Below are 12,646 nucleotides of genomic sequence, written 5' to 3'. Positions count from 1 at the left end.
TTGGTGCAAAAAGTAAAAATCAATCCCAGAACAACAGCAAAGGACTTTGTGAAGATGCTGGAGGAAACATGTACAAAAGTATCTATATCCACTGTAAAATGAGTCCTATATCGACATAACCTGAAAGGCCTCAGCAAGGAAGAAGCCACTGCTCCTAAACCACCATAAAAAAGTAAGACTACGGTTGGCAACTGCACATGGGGACAAATATCCTACTTTTTAAAGAAATGTCCTCTGGTCTGATGAAACAAAAATAGAACTGTTTGTCCATAATGACCATTGACCACGTGGTCCCGTGTGGCTCAGTTGGTAGAGCATGGCGCTTGCAACGCCAGGGTTGTGGGTTCAATTCCCACGGGGGGACCAGGGTTCAATTCCCACGGGGGGACCAGGATGAATATGTATGAACTTTCCAATTTGTAAGTCGCTCTGGATAAGAGCGTCTGCTAAATGACTTAAATGTAAATGTAAATGTAATGTTTGGAGGAAAAAAGGGGATGCTTGCAAGCCGAAGAACACCATCCCAACCGTGAAGCACAGGGGTGGCAGCATCATGTTGTGGGGGTGATTTGATGCGTGAGGGACTGGTGCACTTCACAAAATAGATGGCATGATGAGGAAGCAAAATTATGTGGATATCGTGAAGCAACATCTCAAGACATCAGTCAGGAAGTTAAAGCTTGGTCGCAAATGGGTCTTCCAAATGGACAATGACCCCAAGCATACTTCCAAAGTTGTGGCAAAATGGCTTAAGGACAACGAAGTCAAGGTATTGGAGTGGCCATCACAAAGCCCTGACCTCAATCCCATATAAATTGTGTAGATCGAACTGAAAAAGCGTGTGCGAGCAAGGATGCCTACAAACCTGACTCAGTTACACCTGCTCTGTCAGGAGTAATGGGCCAAAATTCACCCAACTTACAGTGGGAAGCTTTTGGAAGGCTACCCAAAACGTTTTACCCAAGGTAAACAATTTAAAGGCAATGCCACCAAATTCTAACTGAGTGTATATAAACTTCTGACCCACTGGGGATTTCATAAAATAAATAAAAGTTAAAATAAATAATTCTCCCATTCTGACATTTCACATTCTTAAAATAAATTGGTGATCCTAACTGACCTAAGACAGTGAATATTTACTAGGATTAAATGTCAGGAATTGTGAAAAACTGAGTTGAAATGTACAGTCGTGGCCAAAAGTTTTGAGAATGACAAATATTATTTTTCACAAAGTCTGCTGCCTCAATTTGTATGATGGCAATTTGCCATCATGTTATGAAGAGTGATCAGATGAATTTCAATTAATTCCAAAGTCCCTCCTTGCCATGCAAATGAACTGAGTCCCCAAAAAACATTTCCACTGCATTTCAGCATGGCCACAAAAGGACCAGCTGACATCATGTCAGTGATTTTCTCTTTAACACAGGTGTGAGTGTTGACGAGGACAAGGCTGGAGATCACTCTGTCATGCTGATTGTGTTCAAATAACAGACTGGAATCTTCAAAAGGAGTGTGGTGCTTGGAATCATTGTTCTTTCTCTGTCAAACATGGTTACCAGCAAGGAAACACGTGCCGTCATCATTGCATCATTGCACAAAAAGGGATTCACAAGCAAGGATATTGCTGCCATTAAGATTGCACCTAAATCAACCATTTATCGGATCATCAAGAACTTCAAGGAGAGCGGTTCAATTGTTGTGAAGCAGGCTTCAGGGTGTCCAAGAAAGTTCAGCAAGCACCAGGACCGTCTCCTAAAGTTGATTCAGCTGCGGGATTGGGGCACCACCAGTACAGAGGTGAAGTGAGGCGAAGACTTTTGGGGGATGCCCTGGTGTCAAGAAGGGCAGCAAAGAAGCCACTTCTCTCCAGGAAAAGCATCAGGGACAGACTGATATTCTGCAAAAGGTACAGGGATTGGACTCCAAAGTCCAAAGTGACTACCACTGCTGAGGACTGTGGTAAAGTCATTTTCTCTGATGAATCCCCTTTCCGATTGTTTGGGGCATCCGGAAAAAAGCTTGTCCGGAGAAGACAAGGTAAGCACTACCATCAGTCCTGTGTCATGCCAACAGTAAAGCATCCTGAGACCATTCATGTGTGGTGTCGCTTCTCAGCCAAGGGAGTGGGCTCACTCATAATTTTGCCTAAGAACACAACCATGAATACAGAATGGTACCAACACATCCTCCAAGAGCAACTTCTCCCAACCATCCAGGAACAGTTTGATGACAAACAATGCCTTTTCCAGCATGATGGAGCACCTTGCCATAAGGCAAAAGTGAACTAAGTGGCTCAGGGAACAAAACATCAATATTTTTGGGTCAATGGCCAGGAAACTCCCCAGACCTTAATCCCATTGAGAACTTGTGGTCAATCTTCAAGTGGCGGGTGGACAAACAAAAACCTACAAATTCTGACAAACTCCAAGCATTGATTCTGCAAGAATGGGCTGCCATCAGTCAGGATGTGGCCCAGAAGTTAATTGACAGCATGCCAGGGCGGATTGCAGAGGTCTTGAAAAAGAAGGGTCAACACTGCAAATATTGATTCTTTGCATCAACTTTATGTAATTGTCAATAAAAGCCTTTGACACTTATGAAAAGCTTGTAATTATACTTCAGTATTCCATAGTAACATCTGACAAAAATATCTAAAGACACTGAGCAGCAAACTTTGTGGAAATTAATATTTGTGTCATTCTCAAAACGTTTGGCCACGACTGTATTTGGCTAAGGTGTATGTAAACGTCCGACTTCAACTACATTTCCCAGCTTTACATAGGCTGGTAGATACTCTTCATAAATAATACAGATTTTCCCATGACCTGTAAGGGTTAAGCAACGTGCATTAACTACACTAGGATTTTTTTGCCTAAGATATTGATTATCAATATCCAAAGGACGCGCCAGAGATAACACTTTTTACCGGTGCCCTGCTCCGAAAATCAAAGCTGTCCACTTCATGCATCGAATAATTTTGTAAGCCACAATGCACACTCACTCTTTTTGCTCTTTAGATACACACAATATCAACACCATACTGAACCACTCCTGCTTATTCCACTTTTATCAGTGCCGCCTTTACCATCTTTGTGACTTCAAAAGGGTTTCCCAAATGTACATCCTTATCCAAAAAACATACTCAAACAAGCAACAATTCATCTGACTCATTTCCCCAATTTTTTTTCATTTTTGGATCACAGTTGTCCACTCATCTTTCTCATTAACTGTACTTGACGCACTTTCAGCATAAAAAAAAAACACTTCTGCTCCAGCCATCTCAACCTCCCTCCACGTCTTTCCTAATCACGGCTTCTGGTACACTGTTTTCAACTAGAGGCAATAAATGTTGTTGCGACAGGTTTGCAACATAAGCAAATCTTTCAAGATTCTATTTGAATGTCAGAAATAAACTCTGGCGAACGTTTTGCCACTAGTGGCAATAAACATTATTGTTGCCAAAGCTTTGCCACAGATTTACCACTAGTGGCAAAAGTTTGCAAACTTCTGGCAACATTTTGTGGCACACTATTTAGTGTGCAGCAAATTTGCCACAAACTTGCGGGAAGGTTGCCGCAACAAATTAATTTTGGTAGGGGACCTACTAAATGTTGTGTGATTATTATAATATTTGCTCCCAAATTAAAATTCCAGGTAGGACACCAAAATATTTAGGAGCATATACGATCAAAATGATAGCACTGTATAGTCCTGATTGGTTTTTCATCAAGTTCACTTAACGGGGCACTTCACCACTTCTTAACTTTGACAACATAGGTCCATTTTTTGATTACTATTTTCAAAAATGTAGACACTGGTATGGTGCAGGAGGCATAAAATGGTGAGGCAGTATTGTAATATACAGTATAAGTCTGTCTATTACTGCATCTTAAACCTCCCGAGTGTGACTCAAGACATAAGTAATAGTGCTGATTTAAACCAGTAAGAGATATTATAGGAGTTTTATTTATGTCTATGAGCTCAGATGGGTGAGGGGGTAATTATCCTCCTCAAACATACCAAGCTGAAAACCTCAGACAACATTGGCGTTATCTGTGTTGAGCAATGAGCACACACTGGTTGTTCATTTCCGACAACATATTATTCACGGTAATCTCTGTGAGATACTTATATACAATAAATTAATTATATTTATATGCAACTATTTCTTGTTTATATACAAGTGTGTGTTTTATGTGGCTCTGACACAATATCACAGGGTGACAGGTTGTGTAGAAACAGTGTTCCTGTAAGTTTAGATGATAATTTCTTGTATACACACCAGTGTTGTGACACAGTATTACAACACTGTGAGAGGTTGTGTACTAACTGTGTCCCTGTCATTTTAGGTGCCTTGTATAACATAATCAAAGTGCCCCCTATGAAGAACAACCCTGAGGAAACCCTGGAGGGGGCCAAAGTGCTGTGCTCTATTGTCCCTGTAGACAAGACCAGGCCGTCCTACTTCCACAGCTTCGGTAAACTTATCAAACACTTCATGCAATACCTATGCAATAAGAGCCAAAACATAACCATGTTGTGTTCCAAATAGCACCCTTTTCCATTTATAGTACACTTATTTTGATCAGGGCTGGTCAGAAGTAGCGCACTATATAAGGAATATGGCGCCATCAGGAATACATTCCATGACTTCCCTTAGATATTGTCACTGTACGTCTCTATCATATCCGTAAGGAACTAAATGTACCCTGACTTAAGTGTCAAACTTCCAAGTCTCATTTTAACTTGACTGAAAGCCAGAAAGGGAGGTTCCTCTGCCCTTAACCCTCCTTATACTCATGTACACATAATCTCACAATGTCACTACATAATGCTATTTTAGCAATGACAATCATTGTGAAAATGGGTGGGGTGTATTTACAGGTATATGTATCTCTTCCTCTCTTTCTGTAGCAAAACAATGTATAAATGAAAGTCAATTCAGGAAGTGATTTGAATAGAAAAAATGAAAAACCATTCATTCAAATCGACCCCATCCCCAATGAAAACAATGTATTTCACATGTCTCTTCCCTTCTTCCTGTAGCCATGTCAGAGAACTATGTGGTATTCATAGAGCAGCCTATCAAAATGGACCCGCTGAAGATCATCAAAGCCAAGAAGAGGGGGGAGAGCATCTGTGAGGGGTTCTACTGGGACCCCAAGCAAGATACGGTCTTCCACCTGGTTGACAAACACACAGGACAGGTGAGAGGTGGACAGGACAATGCTTTTAAAGGCTTTCATAATACAAATAAATAACTCATATGGTTCTATTACAGAAGCTCTGAAGCCTAAGACAAAAATATATATAAAAACGTAGTCTCTTGGAATTATCTTGTTTGAAAGTCTTAGTATCTAATTTGAACGTCTTAGTAAACAAAAAAAATGGAATGACTCATCTCGTTTCGTGTACTTAATTTTACTTTGTCTAATTAGGCCTCATTCGTTATGCAGCTTGTCAGACCGTGCAAAGGTTGTTGCACCCATTCATTCACTGATTCCACCCATTGAAATGATTATTAATTTACAGTTCTTTAATAGCCTAAAGCAGGGCTGAAATTGAATGCCAGAGTATGTGGTCAAGTGTGGAGTCGGTCATTTGAAAAAAAATGTTGGCATTCTCTCCCGCTCCAAGTTTACTCCAGTACTGCCTACCCACAAGCTCAGGGCATGCTCTGCTTAGCTTTTTTCAGTATCACTCTTCTTTTAATTACTGTGACCCCACCCACAGTACCCTATATCAAGTTTAGATTCTACTTTCTAAAATTAGTATCTGTATTTTCACTTGAAGCTTTCCACCTTCTCCAGTGCAGTCCCTTTGATGTGGATAGGGGGTGCTCCCGCTGCTGTTTCCTGAAGTCCACAATCAGCTCCTTTGTTTTGTTGACGTTGAGCGAGAGGTTGTTTTCCTGACACCACACTCCCAGGGCCCTCACCTCCTCCCTGTAGGCTGTCTCGTCATTGTTGGTAATCAGGCCTACTGCTGTTGTGTTATCTGCAAACTTGATGATTGAGTTGGAGGTGTGCGTGGCCAGGCAGTCATGGGTGGACAGGGAGTACACGAGGGGGCTGGGCACGCATCCTTGTGGGGCCCCAGTGTTGAGTATCAGTGTTTTTTCCTACCTTCACCACCACAGGGGCGGCCCGTCAGGAAGTCCAGGACTCAGTTGCACGGGGCGGGGTTCAGACCCAGGGCCTCAAGCTTAATGATGAGCTTGGAGGGTACTTTGGTGTTGAATGCTGAGCTATAGTCAATGAACAGCATTCTTACATAGGTATTCCTCTTCTCCAGACGGAATAGGGCAGTGCGCAGCGCGATGGCGATTGCATCGTCTGTGGATCTATTGGGTCAGTAAGCAAATTGACTGGGTCTAGGGTGTCAGGTAAGGTAGAGGTGATATGGGCCTTGACTAGTCACTCAAAGCACTTCATGATGGCATTAGTGAGTGCTACTTGGCGATGGTCATTTAGTTATGTTACCTTTGCTTTCTTGCGTACAGGAACAATGGTGGACATCTGAAGCATATGGGGACAGTAGACTGGGATAGGGAGAGATTGAATATGTCCTTAAACATTCCAGCCAGCTCGTCTGCGCATGCTCTGAGGACCCTTCTGAAGGCTAACACGCTTAAATGTCTTACTCGCGTCGGCCACGGAGAAGGAGAGCCCACAGTCCTTGGTAGCGGGCTGCATCGGTGGCACTGTGTTATCCTTAAAGCGGGCGAAGAAGGTGTTTAGCTTGTCCGGAAGCAAGATGTCGGTGTCTGCGAAGTGGCTGTTTTTCCATTTGTAGTCCGTGATTGTCTGTAGACCCTGCCACATACGTCTCGTGTCTGAGCTATTGAATTGCGAAAAGTGCTTATCTAAACTCTGCAAAAAAAGAAATATCCCTTTTTCAGGACCCTGTCTTTCAAAGATAATTCGTAAAAATCGAAATAACTTCACAGGTCTTCATTGTAAAGGATTTAAGCACTGTTTCCCATGCTTGTTCAATGAACCATAAGCAATTAATGAACATGCACCTGTGGAACGATCGTCATGACACTAACAGCTTACTGATAGTAGGCAATTAAGGTCACAGTTATGAAAACTTGGGACACTAAAGAGGCCTTTCTACTGACTCTGAAAAACACCAAAAGAAAGATGCCCTGCTCATCTGCATGAACGTGCCTTAGGCATGCTGCAAGGAGGCCTGAGGACTGCAGATGTGGCCAGGGAAATAAATTGCAATGTCCGTACTGTGAGACGCCTAAGACAGCGCTACAGGGTGACAGGACGAACAGCTGATTGTCCTCGCAGTGGCAGACCACGTGTAACAACACTTGCACAGGATCTGTACATACATGCTCATACATGCTCTTCACTGAGGAGTCGTGGTTTTGTCTCACCAGGGCTGATGGTCGGATTCACGTTTATCGTAGAAGGAATGAGCGTTACACCGAGGCCTGTACCCTGGAGCGGGATCGTTTTGGAGGTGGATGGTCCGTCATGGTCTGGGAGGCTGTGTCACAGCATCATCGGACTGAGCTTGTTGTCATTGCAGGCAATCTCAACGCTGTGCGTTACAGAGAAGACATCCTCCTCCCTCATGTTGTACCCTTCCTGCAGGCTCGTCCTGACATGGCCCTCCAGCATGACAATGCCACCAGCCGTAATGCTCAATTTGTGCATGTCAGTGTTCTGCCATGTCCTGCGAAGAGCCCGGATCTCAATCCCATTGAGCACTTTTGGGACCCGTTTGATCGGAGGTTGAGAGCTAGGGCCATTCCCCCCAGAAATGTCCGGGAACTTGCAGGTGCCTAGGTGGAAAAGTGGGGTAACATCTCACAGCAAGAACTGGCAAATATGGTGCAGTCCATGAGGAGGAGATGCACTGCAGCACTTAATGCAGCATGTGGCAAAACCAGATACTGACTGTAACTTTTGATTTGACACCCCCTTAGTTCAGGGACACATTATTCCATTTATGTTAGTCACATATTTATTTATTTCACCTTTATTTAACCAGGTAGGCAAGTTGAGAACAAGTTCTCATTTACAACTGCGACCTGGCCAAGATAAAGCAAAGCAGTTTGACACATAACACAGAGTTACACATGGAGTAAAACAAACATACAGTCATTAATACAGTAGAAAATTAAATCTATATACAATGTGAGCAAATGAGGTAAGATAAGGGAGGTAAAGGCAATAAATAGGCCATGGTGGCGAAGTAAATACAATATAGCAATTAAAACACTGGAAAGGTAGATTTGAAAGTAGATGAGTGTGTAAAGTAGAAATACTTGAGTGCAAAGGAGCAATATAAATAAATACAGTAGGGGAAGAGGTAGTTGTTTGGGCTATTTATAGATGGGCTATGTGCAGGTGCAGTGATCTGTGAGCTGCTCTGACAGCTGGTGCTTAAAGCTAGTGAGGGAGAAGTGTTTCCAGTTTCAGAGATTTTTGTAGTTTGTTCCAGGCAATGTCAGCAGAGAACTGGAAGGTGAGGCGGCCAAAGGAGGAATTGGCTTTGGGGATGACCAGTGAGATATACCTGCTGGAACGCGTGCTATGGGTGGGTGCTGCTATAGTGACCAGCGAGCAGAGATAAAGCGGGACTTTACCTAGCAGGGTCTTGTAGATGACCAGGAGCCAGTGGATTTGAGGACGAGTATCAAGTGAGGGCCAGCCAACGAGAGCGTACAGGTCGCAGTGGTGGGTAGTATATGGGGCTTTGGTGACAAAACGAATGGCACTGTGATAGACTGCATCCAATTTGTTGAGTAGGGTGTTGGAGGCTATTTTGTAAATGACATCGGTAAGATGGTCAGTCTTACCGATATGTTTGGCAGCATGGGTGAAGGATGCTTTGTTGCAAAATAGGAAGCCAATTCTAGATTTAACTTTGGATTGGAGATGTTTAATATGAGTCTGTAAGGAGAGTTTACAGTCTAACCAGACACCTAGGTATTTGTAGTTGTACACATATTCTAAGTCAGAAGCGTCCAGAGTAGTGATTCTGGACGGGCGGGAAGGTGCAGGCAGCGATCGGTTGAAGAGCATGCATTTAGTTTTACTAGTATTTAAGAGCAGTTGGAGGCCACGGATGGAGAGTTGTATGGTATTGAAGCTCGTCTGGAGGGTTGTTAACTTCTTATGGCTGCAGGGGCAGTATTGAGTAGCTTGGATAAAAGGTGCCCATTTCAAACGGCCTCGTACTCAATTCTTGCTCGTACAATATGCATATTATTATTACTATTGGATAGAAAACACTCAAGTTTCTAAAACCGTTTGAATTATATCTGTGAGTAAAACAGAACTAATTTTGCAGCAAACTTCCTGTCAGAAGGTGAAAAATCTGTAGTATACATGCACTTCATACGCCTTCCACTAGATGTCAATAGGCTGTGAGGTGAAATGGGGTCTCAATCTCTTTCTATGGTCAAAAGAGAGAGCTTGGAATGACAGGACCCCAATTTAATTTGTTCAGGAAGACGCGGAAAGGACTTCCGCATTGGCTTCTGAAAAGCTTTTGTTATAGACGGCTAATATCTCCGGCTTTGATTTTATTTGATAAATGTGACAATATCGTAAAGTATGTTTGTTCAATATAGTTTAATCAGATTATTGAAATTTTTTCGGGAGTTTTGGCTTGTTCCGTTCTCTGCGTTTGTTGACGATGGACAGCTTCGCACCACTTGGCAAGTTTGCTTGCTAATTCGAGAGGGAAAAAGGACATTCTAAATCCAAACAACGATTGTTCTGGACAAAGGACCACTTGTACAAGATTCTGATGGAAGCTCAACAAAAGTAGGACCCATTTATGATGTTATTTCCTATTTGTCGAAAATGTGTTGCGTTTTCCGCCTTGATTTTTGGTGCTGTCTCGCTATAACGTAAGCTGCATGTCGTACTAAAATTATTTTTAGAATTCTAACACGGCGATTGCATTAAGAACTAGTGTATCTATCATTTGCTGTACAAGTATTTTTTAGTAACGTTTATGATTAGTTATTTGGTCAGAATAGGTGAGTGTCAGAAATATATCCGGAGATTCTGGAAAATATTTGCTAGGTTTTCACAATGTATAACCACGGATTTCGGCTCTAAATATGCACATTTTCGAACAAACCATATATGTATTGTGTAATATGATGTTATAGGACTGTCATCTGATGAAGTTTATGAAGGTTAGTGAAATAATTAATATCTTTTGCTGGTTTTGTCACTATCGCTACTGTTGCCTTGAATCAATGTAGCTGTGTGGTTGGCTATTGTATTAAGCCAATATAATGCTATATTGTGTTTGCTGTAAAACACTTAAAGAATCGGAAATATTGGCTGAATTCACAAGATGTTTGTCTTTCATTTGCTGTACACCATGTATTTTTCATAAATGTTATATGATGAGTATTTAGGTATTTCAATTTGGTCTCTGTAATTGTTCTGGCTGCTTCGGTGCTATTTCCGATTGTAGCTGCAATGTAAAACTATGATTTATACCTCAAATATGCACATTTTTCGAACAAAACATAGATTTATTGTATTACATGTTAACAGACTGTCATCTGATGAAGTTGTTTCTTGGTTAGTTTGGTTGGTTTAGTGCAAGTCACCTGTGCTGTGAAAAATGTCTGTGCTTTTTTGTATTTGGTGGTGAGCTAACATAAATATAAGTGGTGTTTTCGCTGTAAAACATCTTAAAAATCGGACATGTCGGCTGGATTCACAAGATGTTTATCTTTCATTTGCTGTATTGGACTTGTTACTGTGTGAAAGTTAAATATTTCAAAAAAATATATTTTGAATTTGGCGCGATGCACTTGGACTGGCTGTTGTCATATTGATCCCGACACCGGCCTGCAGCCATAAAACACAGTGTCCAAAGAAGGGCCAGAAGTATACAGAATGGTGTCGTTGTTACGCACGCCTCTAAGAAGAGGGAACGCAACACCCTGCTGCAAATCAACTCCCCGTGAAGCAACAGAGGTATGGGTGGGTAGGTACAAGAAAGGATGACAAAAGGCAGAATTTACCGCTAACTAGGATTTATTTTCTACACGGTAATATGGGGAAAAGGGGCTGGACGGAACCAAAGCAAAGAAAGTAAATATCAAAGCTTCCCCCTCTCCTATCTAACCTGCCTACCCACTTAACTTACCACCACCTGGTGCCCTAACCAAAATACAGGGGGTGGTCCGCCCAGGTCTTACCTAGTGTGCCTAGACAATGAATATACTACGGGTATATGTATGCCCGCGGGCCTCTTGCCTAAGCACTCCCAAAGTGCCTTCTCCTTTCCCCCTGGGAACAAAACAAACATTCCACGTCACAACAAAACTGAGAAAACTAACTCAGGTCACTAAAGAACAACAAACACAGAACATAGCAAAGCTGCTACCAACAACAACTAACATAGTACATACTCACGACCAATATGCTTTAACCCCTCAGCCATAAACCTCTCTCAGAAATGCTCTATATAACATTCAATGTCAACCTACAATGATCTCTCTCGCTCACAGAACAGAACAGAACACTGGCTTTTATAGCTTCAGGTGGCAATGGTGATTAGAAACAGCTGTATCTTGACAAGGGGGCGGGGTCAGCTCCAATCATCAATTAGCCATTGCCAGCAGCATACCACCCTGCATACCACTGCTGGCTTGCTTCTGAAGCTAAGCAGGGTTGGTCCTGGTCAGGCCCTGGATGGGAGACCAGATGCTGCTGGAAGTGGCGTTGGAGGGCCAGTAGGAGGCACTCTTTCCTCTGGTCTAAAAAAAAATATATAACCCAATGCCCCAGGGCAGTGATTGGGGACACTGCCCTGTGTAGGGTGCCGTCTTTCGGATGGGACGTTAAACGGGTGTCCTGACTCTCTGAGGTCATTAAAGATCCCATGGCACTTATCGTAAGAGTAGGGGTGTTAACCCCGGTGTCCTGGCTAAATTCCCAATCTGGCCCTCAAACCATCATGGTCACCTAATAATCCCCAGTTTACAATTGGCTCATTCATCCCCCTCCTCTCCCCTGTAACTATTCCCCAGGTCGTTGCTGCAAATGAGAACGTGTTCTCAGTCAACTTACCTGGTAAAATAACGGTAAAATAAAAAAATAAAAAATTGAGTCGACCAATCAGCTGGTTGGGGAGTACTCAGGAAGCTATCTCCTGAAACACACACACTCAAATACAAACCACAACACAGAAACTGGGGAACGTAACAGTCGTCTGCGTAGAGGTGGATCAGAGACTCACCAGCAGCAAGAGCAACATCATTGATGTATACAGAGAAGAGAGTCGACCCAAGAATTGAACCCTGTGTCACCCCCATAGAGACTTCCAGAGGCCCGGACAACAGGCCCTCAGATTTGACACACTAAACTTTGTCGGAGAAGTAGTTGGTGAACCAGGCAATGCAATCATTTGAGAAACGAAGGCTGTTGAGTCTGCCGATGAGGATGTGGTGATTGACAGAGTCGAAAGCCTTGGCCAGGTCAATGAATACGGCTGCACAGAATTGTTTCTTATCGATGGCGGTTAAGATATCGTTTAGGACCTTGAGCATGGCTGAGGTGCACCCATGACCAGCTCTGAAACCAGAGTACATAGTGGAGAATGTACGGTGGGATTCGAAATGGTCGGTGATCTGTTTGATAACTTG

General features: G+C 42.7%; 1 protein-coding gene across 1 annotated transcript in view; it reads left to right on the top strand.

The window, feature by feature from the left end:
* The window catches only part of LOC129868728 (carotenoid-cleaving dioxygenase, mitochondrial-like), a 79,000-nt gene that overhangs the window by 33,966 nt on the left and 32,388 nt on the right, over positions 1-12,646 (top strand). Inside the window, exons 6-7 of the mRNA XM_055942936.1 lie at positions 4,350-4,478; positions 5,047-5,207. Of these exons, the coding sequence (XP_055798911.1) occupies positions 4,350-4,478; positions 5,047-5,207 (290 nt within the window). The remainder of the gene's footprint in view (positions 1-4,349; positions 4,479-5,046; positions 5,208-12,646) is intronic.

Source organism: Salvelinus fontinalis, chromosome 13 (genome assembly GCF_029448725.1).
Source record: "Salvelinus fontinalis isolate EN_2023a chromosome 13, ASM2944872v1, whole genome shotgun sequence".
NCBI classification, from domain to species: domain Eukaryota; kingdom Metazoa; phylum Chordata; class Actinopteri; order Salmoniformes; family Salmonidae; genus Salvelinus; species Salvelinus fontinalis.
The sequence above is the reverse complement of the archived record's forward strand: the minus strand, read 5'-3'. Positions and strand labels throughout refer to the sequence as shown.